We start from the raw sequence: 26,621 nt of genomic DNA, 5'->3' as shown, positions 1-26,621 counted from the left end.
TAATCTGCTTATAATCAGGGGTGATAATGGAATCAAGTGAAATTTTCTGAAGACAGTGAAATTTTCAGAAGCTATGAGGAAGCTTGACCCCCCCCCCCCCCCCCCCCCTCCATCGTAAGAACTCTTTAAATATGCATAAAAAAAATCATTGAAAAAAAAAGACATATAAAAACTATTTTTTGAATAATTTTTTAGTTTTAGAATGTGTTTTCTGCCTAAAATCGGAAATTTTGGACCACATAACCCCCTACTAGTATTAGCTTATATTTCTGTGGATGCAGAGCTGCCATTGTTTATACATTTTTGATATTATTAAGATGTAAGAAAACAATGGTGGCTGAATACTTCCATGTGTTAGAAAAAAAATATTTCTATCTAATGCTCATAATGCTGTATTTACCTATAAGCTAAAAACTAGGGACTCCCAAACACAGGGGAAAAAAATCAATGATAAATTTATTAATAGAAAAGGCCTTATAATACAGTATACAGACATATTTCTGATAACAAGTCTTGATCATCCAGTTCTTCTGGAATTTCTGTATTTTCAAAATTAATTTTTTGCAGCCAATCAGAAATACTAGGACTAGACTGAAAATAAAAATCACAGGAATATTTTAGCATAACAATAAATGAAAAAAAATATATATATTGAACAAATATTTTTTTTTACATGATTTTTTAAATTAAAATCAAATAACTCAATAAAAAATATGCAGTAATGTTTAGTATAGGGCAATTCCATGGAAAACGGTCATTTTGCCCCGCACATGACGCCTCATATAAGTCATTAAAAATACTTCAAAAATTAATGAACAATTTTTTTCTGCTTCAGAAATTAAACTTATGTGTGATATCTTAAGTAAAAAAATTTAGTCATTAACGTTTAAAATTTTACATTTTAATGAAATATGAACCTTCACGTGCGGGACAAGTGGTTGAATTTTTTATGGAATGGCCCTATATACAATAAAATGAGAAGTTCATTTCTTTTTTGTTTTGCTTTAATGTTTTTAAGGAACAAACATTATATGAGATATGTAAAAGCAAAGGCTTTCATGGCTGGCACTAATAACATTGTTATTTTTCCAGCTTGTAGGCAGAGGTAAATCCAGGATGTTTTTGACTAAAACAGTAGTATCTAATCTCTGGGGCACATCTTTGTAAGGAGGCATAGAATTATTGTAAGGGGGCAAAAGCTGTTATTAATAGTTTCGAACCAAAAAATTTTGCACAGTTAGTTAAAAATGTAGTAAAACTATCACAATATAGTGTTAAATAAATTCGTTTTTGTGCATAAAAACTGCTTTACTGAAAATTTAGTATTCTTTTTCTAATCTATTAAATAAATTTAAGATAGCATTTGTGAAATTATACTATTTTAAAAATGGAGGAGGAGTACAAAAATGGTGGAGGGCAGGAATAATTTCTCTGTGAAAAAGAGGGCGTAGGTTGCATACAAAATTTTGAAACGCAAGGCTAAAGCTTTGCCTGATATTTCTCAAGCTCATTCAAAGCAAAAGGTAAAGTCTGGTCACAGAGCTCCATATAGATCTTGATCATAGCATTTCAAAATGCACTTGTCAAATGTCCAACAAAAATGATAAGTCAAGCAGAAGCAGTACCATTAAATATGAGATTGGTTTCCTATCCTGTGAGGAATAAGGTCAAGATTCACATAGAGCTGTGACCATTAACTTTATTGGTGCTCTGAAGAATCCCAGAAAACATGTCAGGTGAAAATTTGCTCAGCATTTCTGAAATTGTGTTTCCTGGAACCCCCGGGGTCCACGAAGATGAATCAAGGGTTCAATGAAATTAGCATTATTTCTTTTAAGTCAAACCAATCGCTCAAAAAATTGATTTCAAAAAAAAAAAAAAAAAATTTGACTGCTGTTTTTTATCATTCGGAAAATAGAATGATCAACAGAAAAAACATCAAAAGAAACAAATAATAGATTTGAAACTCATTTATTGTCAGGGTCAATATACGAACTTCAAAAACTCTTATTGCAAGTATATTTCTTGATTTATCATTTCAAAAGAAATTTACAATGGGGTTGTTTCTTTCAGTCAAAAGTAGTACTTTTAGACACTGAAATTGATAGAATGAGCAAAAAAAAAAATGGAGAGCCAGACAAAACGTTTATTTTCCAAATGTTTAATTTTTTTAATGTCCGATTTTGAAAATAAGGCGTGGTCTTTTTGATGTCACAAGTGATGTATTTTGGTGTGCTGAATGCTTACCAGGGTTTGAAAATATTATGACATTTTCAAAAATATTTGATATTTTGATATATATCCGATATTTTCAATTAGCCCAAACTAAGGTCTTCAAAATAATAAATGCACCCTCAAATCACTCTTAATTCTCTTATACTATAATTACAATACATAGATTTTTAATGTTTCTTTCATTATTTATATCAAATATTTCATTTTACATTTCTATCAATTTAAACAGAGTTAATTTAGCATTAGCTGTTTTACTCATTTTTCTTCTATTGGCTACTTTTACAGTTATATGATTCAGAAACAAATAATATGCATTAGTCTGTGCATAGTCATAAGACATTTTCTTTTGTTTCTAAGCAATGTTTAATATTTAATTAGGCACTTTTAATATGTATTAAAATTGTAACATTACTAATAATTTTATGAATATAAAATACTAGTAAAAAAGGAATATATTATATTACTTTGTTTTATTAATGGTATATTATACATCATAAAAATATAGTACATTACTTTTTGGTTATTTTTAATAATAAATGAACAATATTGCTATGACAAATATACTTTTTATATTGAAAATACCATAATTGAAAAAATAAATATTGAAAATATCAAAATATCATGATATTTTCAAAATAAATATTGGCTATATGTCATGATATATATCGGCAAACCCTGATGTTTATGCTTGCTGTCTACCGTGTTGCCAGCATATGACAATTAAGAAGCGAATTAAATATTGTGCTCTGCGCTAACGGCATCAGTGAATGACATTTCATCTTTTGTGATGTCACATGCAGAAGCGTAAAAAATAAAATTGATCTGTGCACAGATTAAAATAATTGTTAAAAAATATTAAACTTTGTTGAATTATTTAAAAATGGTTAAATCATTTGTATTTAAGCATGCTCTTTCAGAAAAAAATACTTTTAAAATTTTCGGAAACAACCCAATCATACTGTTATTAGAGTTTTGGTGAAAGTTAAGAGATAAATGTACTGTACAATTGTCACATAAGACGGTGTTGGCACACTTATACTATTTGCAACAACATAAACATGTGAAACGGTGTTTACAACATGTGTCAACAAAATATACATGTCACGACAGACTTACTAAACCTGGTATCAAAATTCAACTTTCATCTGTAAAGCCTCTATAAATGAAAGAATATTTGTATTTAGTTACCTGATTAAAATTTGAGTAGGTTATTAAAGTAAGGAAGTAGGTTATTCAATTAAATTTTTTATTTGAAACATGCTTAAAAAATTTGTGTTGATTTTTCAAGTTATTTTTCCAAGATAAATATTAACTACGTCAAGTAATTTTCTTTTCTGTTATCATTAAACCATTTTCAGTGTGGGATATAAGTATTTCGTTTTGAGGAGCAGTTGAACGACATTTGCTAAATTACATTTTCAACAAGGAAACAAACCAGTTTTGAGAAATGTAATATTTAATGTGTGCATTTAAAACGTTTTCACAACGACTTCAGTTAAAAACTTTTATCTCTTATCTTTTGAATCTTGATCTTTCAAATAGGTGGTTCTACAAATACAGGAATATTTAGGGTATGAAAATTTCAAAAATTTATACTATTAAAAATGTTCCTATGTAACCTATGTTCATCAGTAAAAAGTCATTCAAAATCCTCAAGTATGATGCGGCAATTACACTGCATCAACTAGTAGTTTTGTCATTCCTATTACAAAAAAAATTCATTTTCTCAGATCGCAAAATTGCGATGCAATGTATGATATTGTGTAGTCTTTCATACGTGTTGAATCGCAAACTGCGATGCCATACCACTTATTTCCTACTCTGACCATTTTAGAGTGTTGCATTTAAGCTATCCCATAGGAAAAACACCAATGGTTCGGTAAAAAAACGGGAACGTCCAAAGTGGTTCCACTTGTAAAAGAAATTAGGAAACACTGCATCTTAGTCAGAAACATCCTGAATCAACCATAGCAAAAATTTCCACAATTAAAAGAAAAATTATACTTTACTTGAAGAGAGCTAAAAGTTTCTTCTAAACTTGGAACCGTAATCAGTAGAGTACCACTTTTTATAGTATTTTTAAGCCAATGCCACATTTCTTGTTGCTTTTCTTTTGGCATGAAACATTCAAAAACATTATTCAGCATTATAACATTGGATGAAGTAATAACTTCAGGAACATTGAAAATGTCTTCACATATAATCTAAAAGAATAAAAATATAATTTGTTTTGAATTGCGTGCTCTAAAATTATAAAAACAATTACATTCTTAACGGTTATTGTGATAATTGAAAAATCTGAAACAACAGTAAAATCTCCTTGCTATGTAAGCAATCTTACCTCTTTTTTTTTTGTAATTTATTCCATAGAGGTAAAGCTTTCATTTGTATTACTGGATGTATTAGAGCGTAAATGAATTTGCATATCATTGTTTAGTTTTAATAGAAGTACAGAATATTACATGCAATTACAATGAAAAGCATCTGGGTAATTTCATGTCAAGTGATCCAAAATTTGATACATTTTTTAACTCATATTTTTGTATTTCTTTGAAATTTGGCTCGTCAATTGTACCCTTCATGCTCATCAAAAGTCCAAATTTTTATATTTTTATCTTTTTTATTTATGAGACTTTTAGAAAACCCCACTTTTTTTCATGGATGCTTGAACATAAAATAGACAATAACTCAGCACTAAATATAAATAGAAAGATTTGGTAAAAAGCATTTTAAAGTATGTTATCTGCTGCTTAATATAATGTGCAACATGACTAATTTTATAAAAAAATTTATTTTAAAAAATTTATATTTAAATTTAAATTTCTCAGAAATCATTTAATAATTAAAAAAAAAAACTCAAAAATTTCTGTGCATTCTATTCCAATTTCTTCTATTCTTTATTTGTGCAAAATTTCAAGTTGGGATCTCAATAGGATCATATCTTTATGAATTTTTGAATAAAATTTGACTTAAGAAATAATGATATTTATCAGATTCTATTAGTTAAATATGGATTTCTTTTGCTGGTGATTGTCTAGTGAATAGTAAGTAAGCATGACTATGCTTGAAATGAGCTGACAAACTTGTAGCTTGGTTGGTGCCCCCTCCCACCTCCACACACACCACCACTTTTAAACTTTATTTATTTTTTTAAGTTTTAAAAATGTTAAAAAAAAATAAATAAAATAAACAGATAACAATTTAACAGTAAGCTTATTAAAAGGTGGTAATGTTCTTCTTTAAAAAAAGTCAAAGTATATCCCTCCTCCCCCCCCTCCCATGCACCCAAACATACAACTAACACTATAATAGTATCACGCCTCACCTGGGGATTGAATTGAGAATTATTTTTTCCCTATATGTTTTCTTCATTTCTCAGACCAAGTTTTTCTTTTTAGATTATAACTTCACAAAATGTACGTGAGTCATTCAATATCTGATAAGAAAAGTTATGATTCATTTCATCTCCTACGCCAGCACCAACCTTCAATTTCAGAAGGAGGAAAATAGTTTGCCCCACCAAGCTCATAGTAAAATAGTGTCCCCACTCCACCCTACCATCCCATTTTCCGAAAAAAAAGCTGCAAATGGGTATTGTTTTATTCAGTGATGTTCCCATCAATTTTTCTTGAGGCTATGCTCCCAGTTATCCATTATGCACAATATGTTTTTGCATCATATACATAATGTGTCTAAAAAATGTTTGAGAATATACGGGGTATATGAAGCATACTCCTGGTTGTAAAAGTTTGTTTGTCAGTAAAAGTGTTCACGACTCTCAGTGTTTGTGATACCCCCCCCCCCCCCCCCCCCCCATTTCTAAGCCTCAGCCACTATTGATGCTTGGCAGCATTTATTATGCTTATTACTCTTACGTGCCAGCTTTTTTTTTAAATTTTTAAAAACAATTTTGAAAAAAAAAAAGATAAAAAGTGGTGGTACAGGGGGGGAGGGGTACTTACCAATCTACAAGCTCATATCAGCTCATTTTGAGCATAGTCATGCTTACTTACTGCTCACTAGACAATCACCAGAAAGAGAACCCCATATTTAACTAGATAGAATCTGAAAAATATCATTATTTCTTAAGTCAAATTTTATTCAAAAATTCATAAAAATGATCCCATTGAGATCCCAACTTGAAATTCTGCACAAATGACGATGAAATACACAAAACTTTTTGAGAATTAAAAAAAAATTCATTATATGTTTTCTGAGAAACTTAAATTTAAAATTTAAATTAAAATTTTTAAAAATTAAATTTTTTACAAAATTAGTGATGTTGCTTCATTAGTTACACAGCAACTAATGTACTCTTGTGCAACTACAGTTGTGCACTACACAGCAAACTAATGTTGCAACATTAGTTACACAGCAACTAATGTACTTTAAAATGATGTTTACCAAATCTTTCAATCTATATTTGATGCTGCGTTATTGTCCATTTTATGTTCAAGCATCCATGAAAAAAAGAGGGTTTTTCTAAAAATCAAAGTCTCATAAATAAAAAAATAACAGAGATAAAAATCTAAAAATTTGGATTTTTGATAATCTTGAAAGGTACAATGGATGAGCCAAATTTTAAAGAAATACAAAAACATGTTGAAAAAACTTAGGATCACTTGACATGGAATGACCCATCTATCTTTAAAAGCATGAAACTTTGACTTCTGAAAACGTAAACATTTTTCTTTTTTTTTGAAAAATAAAAAAAAAAAGCATTTGTCTTATAACTTCATTAAAAATGTCCTGAACTTTTTATCAAAATCAGAAACATCAACTGTCCAGCCTGTCTAATTTAAAAAAAAAAAACTGGCTCTTAAAATATTTGCATGCTTAGAATTTTTGATTTTAGGTTTCAAAAGTTGGAATTCCCTTAACTGCAGGTGGAAGATTTTATTAATGGGTACCATTTTGTTTTCAAATAGAAAAATATAAACATTAGAATACTTTAAATATCCAGCAAAATGAATGTCTACTACAATCTGTGATTAAAATTTGACTAATTTTAATAGCTAATTATTTTCTTCATCATCAGAATTTTCATGAGAATTCTCATAAATGAATTGTTGCAAAATGTATTTATTTAGTTGAGGTGCAAAACCATAGATTAAAAAAAAAAATCCCCCTCTCCAATCTATTAAAATGGTCATCATGAAATATTTTTAGAACATTTTAAATTTCAAAAGTAATCTAACATCAAAGCAAATCAAGTGTCCCATGTCTACTTAGCTGCATGACATGACACCCGAAAGTCCCCTGTACCCGTTTTCACGGTTTATCTGTTTTAGATGTTGGGTCTACTTAGCTGCACTGGGGCTGACATGAGTTATAATGCAAACAGTGCTAAACATCTTCATCATCATGATCTTTGTGGGAATTGCTGTTGGCTCTTTTTAGAAACTTCGTCCAGAAACTTTCTAGCCATAAATTTAATTTCTCATGTTTTGAGTCTAAATCCAAATAGTCCTATCACCTCTTCTTCCTAACTATTAGCTTTTTGTAAAAAGAGACTGTATTAAAAGCTTTCAATCAGGTTTTATCCTAATTATTTCCCAGAAGATGATCGTCCATCTTATGTCTAAATATTGAACTTATTAAGAGCCATTGTCTGTAAGGATCAGGCAGGTTGTGATTGTTGGGATTTTTAATTTTCTTTATTTTCACATAGGTTGTTTCTTATCATGAATGTAATGTAAATCCGAAATTTGAGCTTTGTCTGACTCACCCTTTTTGAGAAAATAATTTTTTTTTGTTTAGGGGGCATGGCACATTTTTGCTGGTTTTTCAAATTTGCAGATTTTAATGTGCTTGTTGCTTGAAGCGCACTTATAATGACATGGATTTTTTTAATGCCATATTACTATATGGTCTTGTTGGTCTTGTTAGATACTGTTACAGCTGTCAAATCGGTGACACTACGAGGGCGACGCCCACAAACTCCGCTTAAAAATGACCAAAAAGATATCCAAGTTAGATAACGAACTAACTTGGAACGATTATATTTCCAAAAATAATAGGAGTGACACCGATTTTTTTTGTGCAAATGTTAGACAAACATGTTTGTTATCAACCTAATGTAGTATCAGATATCTGCTATGAGGGCGACAGTTGTAATTAGATTCTAAATATTTGTGTTTTTGTGAAATTTATCGAATAAAAGTTTCAATATCTTCTGGCGCCCTTATAGTGACACCGATTTTGATACATATTTTTGATGTATATAAGTGTGGCTAGAAAACGATCTAAAAATGTTGGTATCATCATGAAGGCGATTTGAGAAAATTAGTCTTGAATATAAAAAAAAATTCATTTTCGGTCATTTTTAAACAGAGTTTGTGGGCGTCGCCCTCGTAGTGTCACCGATTTGACAGCTGTAACAGTATCTAACAAGACCATATAGTAATATGGAATTAAAAAATCCATGTCATTATAAGGGCGCTTCAAGCAACAAGCACATTAAAATCTGCAAATTTGAAAAACCGGCAAAAATGTGCCACGCCCCCTAAACAAAAAAATTGTTTTCTCAAAAACGGTGAGTCGGATAAAGCTCAAATTTCGGATTTACATTACATTTAAGATAAGGAACAACATATGTGAAAATAAAAAAAATTAAAAATGTCAACAATTACAAATGCTTTAAACTGCCTGATTCTTACAGACAATGGCTCTTAAAACAAGCTACAAACAGAGCATTTTGTTACAAAACCAGTTCAATCTAGGTCTTTCAATATTACAGGAGAGGAAAAAAAAATGTTTCATGCTTTGCCTACGTAATTTTTCCAAAAGATATTTTTCCCCTTTGAAAAACATTCAATGTATAAGTTAATTCTTGTTTTCATCTTTAAATGAGCAGTATTGTTTAATTATTGGCAGATAAAAATAACTAGTCGACCCGTGCGGAACTCCGCACTGTACTTCAAATCATTTCATAAGGCATTTAGCTCTTTAAAAATTTCAAAGAAAGAATATTATGAAGTAAAACCGAAAAAAGTACACGGGAAAAAGTAAGCGCACAAGAGAAGGCATGTAATTTGAAGACATCAGTAACAAAACCTCGTTAAATACAACGTTGTGATAATTTGATCATCGCTCCCCTTTTGGTAGTACATATTTTCAATGCAAATATAAATATCATTAAAAGTGTGGCTGAGTGACACGTGAAAAATCAGTAATTTTGCATGTGAAAAAACAGGTTGTGGCAAATACAGTTCTGCCCATGTGAGCATCTGACGGAAAAAAAAAGAAACATTAAAGAGATATTTAGTGGCACGGATTCGAACTGGCGCCATTCTGATTAACAGTAAGACGCTCCAACAAACCTAGCAACTGTGCCTTACTTTTCGAATGCTATTCATTGAAGGAATGCGTTATAAAACATGGTAAAAAAGTTTTTTGCCGAAAAAAATATAATGAGATCATGCGTCTATGTTTTGTCATTAGCCAGCATGATACGATTTAAAATTATTCGTAAAACATGGAATTTGATTAAACAATGAGGAAGATCTCACGTAGCGATTGAAACAAACATTCTAGAGAAGTAATAAATTCAGTTGAAAAAATAAGTGTTTTTATTTTTGAATATTCAACAATTTCCCATACCAGGCTTGTTTAACCTGTACGGCTTAAAAGCCCGCACTTGTTTTTTTTACTTTTTTAATAGGACACTTAAAATTCAAAACCAAAACCAGTTGAACTGAGTCCGTTTTTTAAGTGTAATTTTTCGAACGTAGACAAAATGTTTTTTTTTTCAGCGAAAGCAGAGGAATAGAAAATGATTTCTTACTAATGAAGTTAATAATAATTTTAATGTTTTATATCGTATTACAATAAATAATTAAAGGTTTACTGAGTGAATCTCGTAATTTCAATTTGGCGTAGTATTTTTTTCATTTGTACAAAAGGTCGAACACTTCTATTAGAAAAATCTACATTTCAGCATACAATGAAAATGTTTTTCTGCACAAAAAGGATTTCTTTGAGGTAAATCTAATACTTTTTTATGCTTAAATTATGCTTACTGGTCTGGACGGAGTCAAAGCTTTAAAAAAAAAGGAAGAACACCCTTCGATTAACAGTCAACGTATCTGAATGATAACTGTAGCCTGAATAAAGGAGTCGAAACACCAAATAGCATTCCCACTGCATTTATTTTATTACGTCTGTTATCTGTTGTATGTTATGAGTACATGTAATGCGTAATATTACTGTAAATTTGCTATTATGTCGGACAGCCCGAATTGGCCCGAAGTTCAGACAGTTTATAGCCGAACGCTCTACCGAAAAAAAAAAAAAAAAACAGGTAATTTAAAATTTTTTTTCTTGCCGAGAAGTGTTTTTATTCTTGAATTTTTTTTTTTTTAATTTGTTATTGCCGGCTGTTTGAACCGTTATGACTTAGATGGCAGCACGTGTTCATCATTTAACAGCACGGTTAAAATACAAAATTATTTGAACTAAGTTCCTTTTTAAGCGAAGCTTTTCAAATGTAGTAAAAATGTGATACGCTATTTTTTTTTGCAAAAAGAAGAAAAATATATATATTACCCTTTAAATTGAGGTAGTATTTTTTATTTGTACAAAGAGTCAAAAACTCATTAGAAGAATCTATATTTCAACATACGATTTATTATATTTTACTGAACAAAAAACAATTCCAATGTAGTCTGAAATCTTAAACCTGATACTTATATTTTTGCTTACATTATGCTTTAATTTTCTTCCCGGAGCAAAAGCTTAAAAAAAAAAAACTTACAATTGAGTATCAATTTAGCTCCGTGTTGCATCAACTTTTCATAACAGCTAAGAGCGTTTCTACCTCTTGTATTCCCTCATTTTCGTTATTCATTGTTCATGTAATACGCGATAGTTTTCTAATTTTTTGATGCAGATTGTCCGGACGTGGACCCGAACACGCATTCTCCTGGTTACCAGTCGTACGCTCTGCCGATCAAGCTATCAAGTTCTGTCGGCAGCAGTGCAAGTTAAAGTTATAAATTTACCGAAAACCTCATTCAGGTTCTTTAAAACAGGTTTTTTGCCCGAAAAAACAATTTTTAGACCGTGGGTCTATTTTTCGTCAGTAGCCTGCACGATAAGCTTTAAAATAAGGTGTAGCTCGAAAAAATCGATCAAGAATTGAGGAAAATCTCGCGTAGAAACCAAAAACAGGCTACAGAAATAATATATAAGGATGCTTTCTATCGTATTCGCGCGAATAAAAAATTAAAGGTTTACTGGGTGAAACTCGTAGTTTTAATTTGGCGTAGTATTTTTTCATTTGTACAAAAGGTCGAACACTGCTATTAGAAACATCTACATTTCAGCATACAATAAAAATGTTTTTCTGCACAAAAAGGATTTCCTTTTGGTAAATCTAATACTTTTTTATGCTTACATTATGCTGAGTGGTCTGGATGTAGTCAAAGCTTAAAAAAAGGAAGAACACTCTTCGATTAACAGTCAACTTATCCGAATGATAACTGTAGCCTGCATAAAGGAGTCGAAACACCAAATAGCAATCCCACTGCATTTATTTTATTACGTTTGTATGTTATGAGTACATGTAATGCTAATACTAATATAAATTTGATATTCTTTCGGACAGCCCAAACTTGCCCGAAGTTCGAATAGTTTATAGCCGAACGCTCTACCGAAAAAAACTTATCAATTTAACTGAACAACTAAGTCCAGTGCTTTTAAGCTTTATTAAAATATGAACACACACACAGGCTTTTTTTTTTTTTTCTGAAAGCGACGTAAAAAACGGAAAACTGCATTAGAACTTAGCTTTTAAAAAATGCATAAGAACTACAGGCAGCATCAAGGTTTTGAAACAGCAAGGGGCGTTTTCGAAAACTTGATTTTTCGACCATAAGTCTATTTTTCTTCATTAGCCAGCCTGATAAGTTTTAAAATGAGAAGGGAATAATATATAAGATAAGATATTGAAGAAACATTTTTTTATTCTTGAAAATTTTTACAATTTGTTACCGCAGGCTGCTTGAACCATTATGACTTAGATGGCAGCACGTGTTCATCATTTAACAGAACGGTTAAAATACAAAATAAATTGAACTATGCTCTTTTTTTAAGCGTAGCTTTTCGAATGTAGTAAAAATGTGATAAGCTATTTGTTTTTTTGCAAAAAGAAGAAAAAATATATATTTTACCCTTCAAATTGAGGTAGTAATTTTTTTATTTGTACAAAGAGTCAAAAACTCATTAGAAGAACATATATTTCAATATACGATTTATTATTTTTTTTCTGAACAAAAAACAATTCTATTGTAGTCTGAAATCTTAAACCCGTTACTTATATTTTCGCTTACATTATGCTTTAAATTTTTAACCGGAGCCAAATCTTAAAAAAAAAAAAAAAAAAAAAGAAGCCTTACAATTAAGCATCAGGTTTTCATAACAGCAAGGAGCGTTTCCTTCTCATTTATTTTATTCCTTCATAGTTGTTATTCACTTAATTAAGTGTTCATGTAATGCGCGATATTTCTCTTAATTTTTTGTTGCAGATTGTCCGGACGTGGGCCCGAACACGGATTCTCTTGGTTACGAAGAGAACGCTGCCAATCAAGCTATTCAGCTCTGTCGGTCATAGCGCAAATTAAAGTTATAAGTTTAACCGAAAACCTCATTCTGGTTCTTTAAAACAGGTTTTTCCGCTGAAAAAAACAATTTTTAGACCGTGGGTCTATTTTTCGTCAGTAGCCAGCACCATAAGCTTTAAAATAAGGCGTAAATCAAAGAAATCGATCTAGAATTGAGGAAAATCTGGCGTAGAAACCAAAATCATGCTACAGAAATAATATATAAGGATTTGGATTGAGCTACTTTTGAAATAAGTCTAATTTCTCTTTCTCATTTTTGTATGAAATTCTGTTAAATTTTGGTATTGGTACAAATTTTACCATTACCATCAGAATTTTTATGCCCATTTCCCTCACCAGATGGAGGCACCTGGGCTCTATTCAATGCAAAACTGCACTAGGAATGCAAATTTACTAAGAGCACTCTGAGCCAAATGAGTACTCAAGAGATAATCGTAAGACATATATGCTAGGGCTCGGTGATGCATCGCCAAAAACCTCCCCCTTCCCTGCAATATTGGGCACTCTATATTTTTTAAAAAATTTGTTGGATTAAATATAATTAATGATTAATTGGTGGACAGTTTCAGAATTTAAGTATTCATATTTTTTATAAACCATAAAAACTTCTTTGAGCGTCACTCCGTGCGCCCCCCCCCCCCCCCCAACCGAGTATTTATTCACATCTTTTTGCACTGAAAAAACAGGCTCTTTGTAATCTCAAAACTTGTCTTCAATATGTTTCACTAACTTGTGCTTTTAGCCCTGCTTTATAATATTAATAATTTCTTTCAGGTGCTGGAATGATATACAATTTTTATACCTTGTATATATTTTGTAAAATTTAAACAAGCAAGTTTAAGTTGAAAAAACCAAACATTGTAACGCATCGCTACATCATGATGTAAGGTGGGGGGTGCATCACAATGTAGAAATTCCTACACTGCCCAGCCCTAATACATGCTGTCGATTTTCTGCATCTTGAAAATCCACCGACTGGAGCCAGAATTGAACCTACATATTTAAGTGCAAAAGACCAGTCTCTAGCCATTATATCACTTTATCAGCTTATTGGTTCAAATAATAGTCTTTACAGTGGCGTCTTGAATGAAAGCATGAATTGATCTGGGATTGATGTAAACCAGGTTTTTTGGCAGTGGTGGATAAAGTCTGATTCTATCCAAGTTGCTTTGAGGCTAAATAATATCAAACAAGGTTTATCAAATTATGAAGGGGTGAGGGGACACAATTACAGAAAATCTTGGATTGATTGCTTCTACAAAAGATTCGAAATCTACATTGATCATTCAACAGCATTTAGAATAGCTTCCAACATCCTATTTACCTGTATTCTGTCATTCAGCTTGTATTTTTCCACAATGTGCATCTGCACATTGCATAAGTCTTTATTTATCTCCACACCAAGTATCGCCTTGGCCGAACTGCAAAAATATGCCTACAGGAAAAAAAAAGTAGTTCAGTATGAGTAGAAAACATATTTAATGATACAAAAAGAAATGCTTTTCTAGCTAAATAAAATAAGTCTAAAAAAATCTCTAGATCTAACATTGAGTTTTCCCTTCTAATATTTTATCCATCCCTTGATACTAAATATCAGGTTGCAACTAGTCAGGTTTTGGTGACCTTGGAAAATGTAACAGCACAGAAAGGGAGGGGAAAGAAAGAAATAGGAATGTCTGAAAATAGATCTTACACTTTTTAAGTTAAAACAGGTGCATTTTTCTACATTCGGTAAAGCATCGCTGGGATTTTTATCATTTTTTTCAAGTGAGAAAGACCCAAGGGTGGATCCAGAATTTTTACAAGAATGATTTAGTTTTTACTTACTACATAACTGATTTAAATGTGCTTGAAGGGGAAGGGGGGATACTGCATCATTGAGATTAAAAACAACTGAAATATAGACAGAGATTGTCTCCAAACCTTTTTCTGCACCAAAGGTATCCTTAAATTGTATTTTTCATATTTTAATTTTGAAACATTGCTGGTGCAGAGTACCTCTAAGTGAGGGACGATTGCTCTTCCCTTGTATCCGTCCTTGAAAAGACCATGGATAAACAGCAAAACATATAATCGGGAGTTGACTGCAATTAGTTCTCATTCCATTTTTGGATATTTTTCCCACAGCAATATGAGAAATATCAGTGATAAAGATAGCAGATTTAAAAATCTAATTTAATTAACCAAAATAATACAGCAATTTGAAGATGCAGTTGAGTCCCTTTAAAACAAGTTCAGTTAATCTAAGCACCGTTTAATCTGAAGTAGTTTAAATACCTTACTTTTGTTCCCCCAAACGAGAGAAAGTATTTAAAAATTCCAAAGAAACTAACTATTGGAGAGGTGTCACTAAGCAAGTGGACATGCAAAATACGCAAAAATTAAAAAAAGTGCGAGAAGTGGAACACAAAAGGGTTGTAAGCATTTGGAATAATTTACCAGAAACAGCAGTTATTTGAAGCTGTTGAAAATAGTTTTAAGAGGACTCTTGATCTTCATTGAGGTCCCATAAATAAATTGACTAGGACCAGCCTAGTTGGGCCCTGAGCCAGTTGCTGGTCATCACTTTTGTATTTGGAAAATTTTTCCAACGCAAATAGATTGCACCTACATATAAAGTATCGTTAATGCAACATAGAAACCAATTGAAAAAAATCACTTTTTTAGGCTGACAAATTTTTAATTGAGGATTATGTATCAACAAGCAACATTAACAATCTTTGAAACCCTTTAAGATTTTTTTTCTAGCGGAAAATTGTTGTGACAGTTTTTTTTTCTACACTAATTATTTACTTCATTGATATTATTAAAACCATATAAAATGCAAAAATAAATGATATTAGCTTCTACAATCAACTAAATGCAACTGGATTGATCATTTGAAATCCTGATCTGGTATTATGAGGTATGCACAGCAAAATGTCAAGATTAACTCAGAAAACTTGAAAATAAGAGTTCACAATAATAAAATTTATGAAACTGTTGATCTATTCATTTTTATGCTATAGAATAATCAGGACTGTGGAGTTGCAGTCAGGCTGACTTTGCGGTAAAGGAGTCAGAGGCTTACTTCAACAGGGGTGGACTGGCTCACCGGCCAGCAGGCCAATATGCCCTTTCGCCTATGCGTCCTCAAGGCTAAACACCTTTTTTTAGTTAAAAAAAAGTTTTTTTTTGTTTAAAAAATTAATTAAAAAAAGTTTTTTTAAAAATTCATTTATTTATTCAATATTTTGGTGAAATTCTCCCCCTTTTTTTGCGCTTACAAACCTGTGCAACTTTCCTTCGCTTTTCATCTCTTTTCTTTAACTTGTAAACCTATGTACCCTCATTTTGTTCCCTTTTCTTTTGCACCTTTTTTAAAAACATCTTTTTTCACTTTTTTTGCGCCTTTACGAGGCCAAGGTTGGGCCTCGTAAGGTGGTCTAGGGGTGGCCCCTCTTGTGGGACCCGGTCCACCCCTAGACACCACAGCCATGAGAAGAAGTAAAGAAAATTTAGCAAGTTTCCCAGAAATAGACGCAATTCATCTCTAAAAATTCTACCTAGACATCGTACTTTAATTCCACTAGTTATATTTTCCCATGGGAAATTCTATCTTTGAGGAGCAGAACATGTGATATATGTGTATAATATTTGTGTAATTTCATAGTTAATACAAATACAAATGTGACAACCAGCAACAGCCTCTTAGACCAGCTAGGCTGGTGCTAGTCAATTTATTAGTCCTCAATGAAGATCAATGGTCCTCTTAAAGCTATCCACCCCTTGCTCATTACCACCTCTTCCAGTAAGCTGTTCCAAGTGCCTACAACAGGGTTCATACACTTTTGGTTAAAAAAAGTTCCCTGACTTTTCCAGGTTTTCCAGGTTGTTTTTTAGAAAATTCCAGGTTACTCGCTTCATTAAAAATTTAAGTTTAAATAGTAATATTTTCAAAATAATTAAAATTGTTTAAAGTAGCAATGCAGAAGAACTGAAACTTCTCCCCTTAGATTTAAAAAAAAAAAAAAAAAACTTGGATTTTTTTCCTTTGTTTTCTCTGCCAAAATATTAAGTTTTTTTTAAACATTTTGTTCAAAATTGTTTTAATTTGTTTACTATTTGTTGAAAACAGAGTACTTTCAACTTATTTTAGCGTTTTTTTGATATCACGCGTAATATTATAGCGTTTTGCTGTAGTCCTGCAGCAACCTTTTAGCATCCGCTTTTGGTTTACAATACTTTTTATTTTCTTATAAGTAGGTTACACAAAACATATTGAGCAAAATGCAAAGCTAAATTTTAGTATAAATATGGTTAACTTGTTGCATCAACTGGCATACCATGTAATGCATAGTAACAAAAATCCACATCCGCCGATCATAGGCCAATGCCAATAATCTTTTTTTTTCCACATATTAAAGGACGCTTACATTAAAATTTCAAATTTTCTTTTCCAGAAAGTATTAGTTAATTTTCAAAAATTCACAACTTTTTGCACATTTTAATGTTATTTTCAATGTTACTCATTGATATAAACATCTAATTCTGTTTCTGAAAATTTAAGTCTACTACCATTGTGCAAACGATCAAATATGGCGACAAAGTGAAAAATTTAAAATAATAAGTAGATTTTTGGATTTGTAGTATAAAAGTAGTAATAAATAATTAATAATACTTAAAAGGATACAACAAAAGCAAAATAGTCAGTATTTAGCACATAAGAGTTTAAATCAATTAAAACAAAAAAATGTTATGAAGATTAAATTTTGCATTTTTCCAGAAAATAATTACTAATTATCCGGAAAAAAAAGGCACAATTTGTGTTGTTTTCAATAGTTTGCTTTGCAATTAACATCCAATGCCGTTTTCGGGAACTTAGGCACTTAAAAAGTCTTGTGTACTTCCATCTTGGGAATGACCAAATATGGCGGCTATGCCCAAAAATAAGAAATAACTTTTTTAATTTGTCGCATGAAGACAATTAAAAAATAATTAATCTTCATGAAACTACAATTCATTGAAAAGTTTTTATCACATTTGCGTCCGAGGCAGTGAGGATAAGATTAAGTTTTAAGAACAAAATTTTTCATTTCTCAAGAAAATTATTTTAAATAACAATAGAAAAACAATTTGTAGACCATTTTTTGTTATTTTCATCAGTTTTCAATTAAAGAAAACATCCAATTCTGCTTTGTTTTTAGAAACTTAGGCATTTTAGAATTGTATCTACATCGATCTTGTGAATGACCAAAGATGGCGACTACGTTTCACACGTAGCTGAAATGATTTTCCGATCAAAAAAAAAAAACTATTTTCCCCGATCGACCTTCCCATCTACAGGTTGTGCTTCCGAAGCAGTAAATTGTCTTCTCTCCTTTTGAGTTTGTGCATAATTGCTGTTCACCTGATTTTTTTTCCCTTGGGAACTACTGAGAGCCAAAAATGGCGGCTGCTGAAGATTTGGGTCGCCACTTTTTTCATTGCTTTAAAATTGTTACAATTTTTTTTAAATACATCGATAAAAATGAGGATTAGATCTCATAAAACCAAATTCCTTGGGAAAAAATTGGGAAAAGAAAAATTTTGGGGACACATTTGGAAAATTCCCTGACATTTTTGACTATGTCATTTTCCATGATAATTCCAAGTTTTCCCGGAGCGTACGAACCCTGAACCGAATAGAATGTTGTGGCAACCCATCTAAAACTTTAGGCAGTAGAAAGAAATGCGTTCCCCTCACTGACTTCATGTAAGAAAATCTTCGCTCTTTTGGCGCATTTTTCGTTGTGAAAAAAAAAAACGTTCATTTCTCGATCGCAGTTTTTAAGTGCCAACGTCGGTTTAGATAAAAATTTACAATTTTTTTCGTGAAATCATAATAAAAACGAATACTAGATCTCATGGTACTTAATTCCTTGGGAAAAAAAATTTTTGGAGGACAAAATTTGAAAACTCCCTGACTTTTCCCTGACATTTTTGACAGTGTCATTTTCCCTGACAATTCCCGGTTTTCCCGGAATTCCCGGAGCGTACGAACCCTGTACAACCCTACTAAAGTAGTAGTTTTTCCTTATTTCCAGGTTAGCCTAATGCAACTAGGCTAATATGTTTTATATGTTGAGGTTTGTTCAAGAAAATAAGAATATGCTTTAAGAGAAAAAAAAGAAAAGAAAATTCTGCATGTTTAAACTATTTATTTAAAAAAAAAAAAAAAAAAAAAAAAAACTTACTCCATACAGAACTGCCCCTAATCTTGAGCCTACATCAAGGAAAACTTTATGCCTTAGATCTGGTAGCAAATATCGGAAAATAAACTCAATTCTTTGGGCAGATGCAGAGTGTGAGATAAAAGCTGAAAGTAGAAAACATTTATTTCTTAAAAAACTAGTGAAATCCTGTTACAATGAAATAAATTTTCAGTCCTGATTTAATTTACATTTCATTGATTGAATTCTATTATAACTAAATTCCTGCTACAACAAATAAAAATTCAGATCTGATTTCTTGTGATGGAATTTCTCTGTATTTTTAAATCATTTCATGTTTTTAATATTTTGGGCAAAGTGAACATCAGATTATTTTCCAATATAGAAACAGTGATTTATCAAGTAATTTAACATGAGAAAACTTAAGTGAATTTCCTAATTGATGAAAATTAAACAAGTGTAACTGGTGCACTGGACCAGTAAATATCTACTGATTAAAAATGTACTGGTTCACAGAAAATGTGCCTGGCTTTGAAGGCAGTTTTGCTCATTTCTCATTTAATTTTCAGACTGGGGTGGGGTTACATGGCACAAATTGCACTACTGAAATTTTTATGGAGGGGCGAGATAATTTGACAAGGTTTTTGATCTTATTTTGGAGGGGCTCTCGTTCAGGGGGGGGGGGGACTCCACAGCCCTTTGAAGGAACACCCCTGTATTTTCATAAAATTTGCATGTTGTAATTAAAGAATTTTAATTGTTTATTTAGAACGTAAAACTGATTTTGCATGCAAGATAAATTTGCCAAAATGTAAACACACAAAAGTTTTGTTGATATACAAATGTTATAATTAAAGAAGTGAACAATTTAAATTGGCAGTAGTGAAGACATCTGACCAGTGGAATGTTTACACTAAGAGCACTGAGCAGCTGTGTGGCCCCGTGATACCATGGGCTCTCAAAGTTTGACTAGCGGCTTAATTCTCTGAAGACACTTGGGGGTTGGATGTCAGAAAATGAAACAAACGCAAGAGAGCACAAGCGTGGACTTGAACTTAGGTACATACACATGCCGTTTATTCTCAGTTGAAAATGCCACCCTCTCCTCTTATTCCAATGATTTTATTTGTTTGATTTTCGAAATTTATGCAAAATGAAGCACTAGTAATATTTTTGGATTTTAACTTTTTATCTTCTGGATCAAACCAATTGGGTCAAGAAAGTTGCACATCAAGCAAAGCATCAAAAACTAGAAATGGGAAACAGTTGGAAAGAAACTGGATTTTTTTTTGGGGGGGGGGGCAGATTTTTTCTGTACTAGAGGGAGGGGGGAGTTTATTTCCACTTGGTAATAATTCAAATAATTATGAAATATTTCTACTTCAATGGGGTTTTGTCTTTCAGTATTTTTTTATGTTCAGTATCCCTCATGAGTCATGAAAATAACTTTCATAATGCAAGCTATAAGATAATTTCATTTTCCTGTACACAAAAGTACTATTGAGCTACTTTTCTCACTAAAACTAATGAGCTGGACAGAATTATGTCAATAAAATTAACTAGTGGTACATAGTTTTTCTGACCTGATAAACAGAGTATTCTGCATTTCTGTACATACAGAACAAAAATTAAGCATCTTGAAAGGCCTTTAAAAAAGTATGCAGTTAAAAAACTAAAACCTGTATACCCCCTCCCTCCCCCGTAACGATTCTGTTCATTCCCGCACAAAAAAATATTTAAAGTTGGAAGCTTTCTTAATAAATTCAAATATCTTCTTATTGGAATATTTTTCTCTCAATAAAAATCATTATTTCGTTTTCTTTTTTTAACAATGCATTCAAATATTGTGAAGGACACACAATAGAATGAAACATGGGAAGGAGTGAAAAATTGTTTATAACACAAAATGGGAGAAGAAAAATTCTATAGCTCGGCTATTTTGTAAATAGAGCAGAAAATTTTAAACTGCATTGAAATTACAGGGTGGCTGCAGGAACTGTGGAAAAAAGTTCCCTGACTTTTCCCTGATTAAGTTCACCAAATTTCTCTGATTTGCGTTACTAATGATAATGGTTTCCTTTCTTTGCCCTACTTGAAAACCATTGAATGTTAAATAAAATGCAGTTAAATGTTTTAAGCTGTTAATTAAGGATACAGTTTGAAAAGAAGCTCTTTTAAAAAAAAAAAATAAAAATAGTGTATTAAATTATCTATAGAGAAATATTATAAATATTTACTTATGTGCACAAGGTAACTCAATTTCAAATGATTTCATTATTTGTTACAAAAAATCTTAGATTACTTTTGTGAAAACAACATTGAAATGCAAAAAAAAAAAAAAAAAAAACAAACAAACAATCAATTGATTTCAAAATATATATGTATATAACTTGGTTTTAAAATAAAAGAATTTTTAAAGCCTGAAAAAACGCTTAGTACTCGTATAATCTGAGGCAACAGCGAATAATACGATGGCAAAAAGCAAAGTTGATTTTGATTTAAGATTCAATTTTTGCAATCAAATTAAAAACATGAAGAAGTAATAACCCTTAAACTTTTATCAGTATTAATTTTAAAAACAAAGATTTCTTCTTAAAATTGTGATTACAGTATGCAAATTACATTAAGATAATGAGTAAAGGCAAAAAAGGAAGGCATTAATGACGGCTTTCTCTTTGTCTGTAGGGTTGTTTATTTTACGTAGCATGTAATGTGTGGGAGAAAAATTCAAGCTACATAAAATAAACAACTTTACAGAAACAGAAGTAATCTTGGGAAGTTTATCCCCCCCCCCCCCCCCCCCCGTGGTTAAAAAGTTAAGATTCATTATTTTGACAAATATGATTTGAACAAATACGCTAACAGTATATAATTGTCTCATTAATTAAAATTTTTTTTAAACAGATAAATGGTGGAAAATGCATAGGGAATTAAGTACTTAATTGTCCAAAGCAAAAAAAAAAAAAAAATCTTCACTTGATCAATTTTTCCTGATTTTTTTTTTTTTTTTTGAAATTTCCTGATTTTTTCCCTGATTAATAAAGTTTTCTGACTTTTCCCTGATCTCCCTGATCTGTTGCCACCCTGAATTAGAAAAAATAATTGATGATTTTTCAAGAAATACAGCAAGATGAAAATTCATATTTAGTACTTATAAAAAACAATTTATTATGTTGCAGTATGAAACTTTTATTGTTTTTATATTTTCTGTTGATAGTTGTGATTATTATCTTGCAAGTTCTATTTCTGACTGAAGTTTAAAGCAACAAAAATTTTTACTGCTTAGGGCCCCCAGCAAGTCAAGTTCCTCCAACTTGACTTGAGCTGCTTATGCGTCCGACTACTAGCCTCAGGTCAACAAAGTTAATTTTGTAATACTCCTGAATTGGTTTTTAGTGACCGCATATCAGAAAACTACCATGACTTCGAATGTTGATCATATATTACACACTTAAATGTTTTGTAAACAAAAAATTTTTCTATACTTACTTATGGGAGCGATGTTAGTGGATGAACAACTTTTGCAATAGTTTCGACTTAGCATCCCTTCTTCCACAAGTGCATCTATATCTTCATCTTCAAAGAGGAAACTGTCAACATGAACAATTGGTTCATTAACTGAATCTTCACTCTAAATAAGGAAAGGTCAACAAATTTAAAAATACATTTAAAATTCAAGAAAAATAACAAGGAACAAAACTGATGATCTGTTGTCAATCTTTGATTAAGCCCACAACTTATAGAAAAGTAAACTCATTTAACTAATGTTTTAAACTGTCTGCAGTATAAATGTAATTGTTTCATGGTAAAAATATTCAAAACAAAACCTTTTTTTTTTTGGCAAAAATCTTAGCCATTATATTAAGTATTAAATTCAAGTCGCTGTTTATGAAAAAAAAAAAAAAAACATTATCTATAAACAATTTTTAGTTCATAATTGTTAAGAAATGCTTAGCTTCAACGAGATTTAAATTTCTAATTGTGCTTCAAGGCCCTTATGAAAGATTTTCAAAGATACATAAACATACATAATATACATTTCGTATTTGACCAAACGAAACACAATGTAAAACATGTATTAAGGACATTTTTTAAAGTTTATTTTTCTCTATTTTTAAAAGATGATACGCTTATATTTTTTTGCGGAAAATAACCATTAACAAAAAAATGTTTGCAGGAGGTGTTTTAAATAAAACAATTCCCTACAGTATTCTTTACAGTTATTCATCATTATCTTATATTTTATGTGTAAATATATAAAAACAATGATTGCTGCAGTTTTAGTTACAGCAACATAGTACATTATCATCATCAGGGGTTCATTTAGAAGAAAATTTGATCGAATTACAGATCTTTGAAAGTTATGAGCATTAAAATTGACTTTTGGTGGCAGGTTTTTGATATTTTTCCCCTACGAAACCAGGTTGACATATGTGCGGGGCATGCACAGAAATTTTTGGGAAAATAACTTTTTTGGGGCCCCCTCCATATTGTTCACCCTAGTTTCAAAAACATTGGGCCCCTCTCAGGCTTGGGCCCAGGCCAACAGGTGTCTCTTCTCCCCCTGTGCACGCCCCTGCATATGTGAGTATGTATAGTAAGTATAGCCCAAACAAAATACATCTTTTAAAATCAAAAGTATGAAAAAAATACAGTCTGTCAAATGCCAGTTTAAGTCACTTTACTAACTTTTTAATGGGACAGATGTAAGTGGTTTGATTTAAATGTCAGTAGAAAAGTTCTGGTGTTAAAACAAACTCTTTTTAAGTCCTTGGTCAGCCTTTTCTTAAGCCGAATGGAATCACACAACAATGCTAAGATCTTTGATGGATTATCTAGCCAAGTGGAATATTTTAGTCTTAGTGATATGACACAGATTTTTTCCCCTACACGTAACAAAGACTAAAAAGATAAATAAAGGCCAAAAGTTTTAAAAGTGAACGCATACAATATCATGAAGATGTGAATTAGTTTCTAAAGCAGCTAAAAAGCAACAAATACCATAATTATTTACCTTTATTAGACTAGAATGATCAACACATTCAGAAGGAAAAATTGCACTAACAGGAACAATTGACCTAATATCCTCAGCAATAGTACGTAGTTGCAAATATGCGTTACTTGACTCTAAAAGAAAATGCATAGTTAATATAATTGACATTTGATTTTCAAAATTCATATTATTATTTAAACCTTTCACTAGTCAAATTAATTTTCATTCAAACATTAAGATACAAAATAAATAATAAGACTGGTTGGTGTGCATGGAAATATAATTTAAAATGATAGGGATAGTGTGGAAAGTTTCTGCAGAAAAACAAAACAAATGCATTATCTATCCTAAATAGTGATGTAAAATACCCAGGTATTTATTTTTGGGGGTAAATACCCACGGTATATACCCGGGTAAATACCCAAAATGGGTATTTACCTGGGCATTTATTTCAAAAATTTATATTCAACTAAAATACTTTTCTGTATGTATTCCACTATGTATATATGTAACCAACCATACACAAAACAAATTTTTGCCCAAAAAGTGTATTTTGATCACATATTTAAAGAATTATTGTATGAAACAATGTAGCAATCTAATATGATATTCACATTAAATGTGTTGGATATGCCTAATCAATGTTGATAGCCTAATTTCAGATATAAAAAGCCATTCTACAGAAAGTAAAAAGCTTAACTGGTTACCAAAAAAAAGCAAACATCAATTTTTTTTAGGTCCTAGTCTTTTATAACTCAGTAATATGTCTCTGCATGACATCAAAATGTAACGAAATGTCAATAAAAATAGTTTGAATAAATTTTCATCATGAAGTACCAGGGAGCAAATGCAAATGAGCAAGGCAACAGAAAACAATATTTTTATTTGTCTTTTGCTTATTGATGTGAAAACTGTTTCTATATTTGCCACCTTATCACTTAAACAGCAATAAAATGAATAAATAAAGTCATGATATCTTAATAACTTCTCAGTTTATTCTTCCAAACAACCCTCATGCTTCCTTTTTTTTTTCATTTTGGATATGACTAACCTAGATTGTGAATTTGAAATCCTGAAGAAGTTCATCATTGAATTGCTTATACTTCTCCAATTATGACATTGAAAAGAAAGATTCTTTGGTTCACAAGATATGTTTCTCTCATAATTTCATCAAGTCTTTCAATAAAAAATTGTTATAAACTGTGTAATACATATGTATGTATCAGCTTTAACAGTTATTTCATATTTAGATTTGAAAAAAAAAAATTCCCATTCACTTTCTGCATTTTTTTGTAAAATACCTAGTTTTTGGGTATTTACCTAGGCCTTGGGTAAATACCCGGGTAAATACCGAAAAAATATTTACCTACCCGCTGGGTATTTACCCGATCCACATCACTAATCCTAAACAAAGAAAATACTGTCGAAAGAGCCCACCAGTTAAACTTATAGGGGCATTCCATGGTATTTTTGACATTATGTAGAGTCCGTAATGTGACCTTTTTTTTGCTATAACTTTCTAATTTACAGTTTGATTTGCAAATTATTTTAATTTCAGCTAGTGTGTTGGTAGGAAAAGATCAAAATAAAATAATATGCTAATCAAACAGTAAATTAAAAAGTTATGGCAAAAAAGGTCACGTTACTGACTCTACATAAATATAATATCAAAAATACCGTTGAATGCCCCTATAATGAATGTCTTACCACGTAGTTCACCCCCCTTCTCCCAAAAAAATGGAGCTCTTGCAGTGACACTACAAAATAGGCATGAAAGTTTGCTTTTTGGTTTTCTTTCTGCAGTGTGGTTGAGAAGTCCTCCAGGAAGGCAGCTCGGAAGGTGCTGTGAATCCACCGAAATAAATGCTACTTTGTAGAGAAAAATTAGCCTACAAAGCTCTTTTCTAGATTCATTAGAGTAAAATATAACTCTGTCAAGCGAAAAGAAACACAAAAATATGATTAACTCATATCAATTAAACATTTTCCGAATCAAAAATCAAGACAAACTGATGGCGCCATCTATTTTTACATTTCAAAATTTTCAACATTACACGACACATACGCATAGAAAATACATCACACGCATACATAAGCCAAACTATCGCCAAAAGTGTTCACGATGCAAGCACACAGCCATCTTATATAGAAGGCTGTGTGTAAGCATATCAATGACATGATGGTCGATGGAGATGGTCCTAGCTTCACGGACAAAAGCTTTATAATAGAATTATATTTCAGAAAAATTATTACGAAGCAAAAACAGTTTTACGTTTTTCCCCCGAGTACTAACAGCTGTTATACTGCAGAATGACAAGATTAAGCAAAAAAGCAAAATAATGCAAGAAATTTATTCGACACCTGTTGAGCACTGTGTTTTACACCATGATAAAAATAAATGTTTTTCGTCAGCATGTACTGAATTTATTAAAGAATAAAATGCATTCTTCGCCGCTTTTAAATCCATAACAAAATTTAAATAAAATGCATAAAATCTCAGGATTCTCTGGCGTACCGGTCAGAAAAAGTGTAAACAAACAAAAACGTGTTTCAAAGGCAAAGTCACTGCCATTCATTAAG

General features: G+C 31.3%; 1 protein-coding gene across 1 annotated transcript; it reads right to left on the bottom strand.

Moving 5' to 3' along the window:
* Positions 1-438: 438 nt before the first annotated feature.
* Positions 439-26,576, bottom strand: LOC129224426 (uncharacterized; the record flags this gene model as incomplete). Its single annotated transcript, XM_054858875.1, is given in 7 exon segments — positions 439-591; positions 4,245-4,439; positions 14,182-14,292; positions 19,073-19,194; positions 22,538-22,679; positions 24,063-24,175; positions 26,403-26,576. Coding segments are annotated over 7 exon segments (906 nt in total). The 3' UTR covers positions 439-474.
* Positions 26,577-26,621: the final 45 nt, after the last annotated feature.

Source organism: Uloborus diversus, chromosome 6 (genome assembly GCF_026930045.1).
Source record: "Uloborus diversus isolate 005 chromosome 6, Udiv.v.3.1, whole genome shotgun sequence".
NCBI classification, from domain to species: domain Eukaryota; kingdom Metazoa; phylum Arthropoda; class Arachnida; order Araneae; family Uloboridae; genus Uloborus; species Uloborus diversus.
The sequence above is the reverse complement of the archived record's forward strand: the minus strand, read 5'-3'. Positions and strand labels throughout refer to the sequence as shown.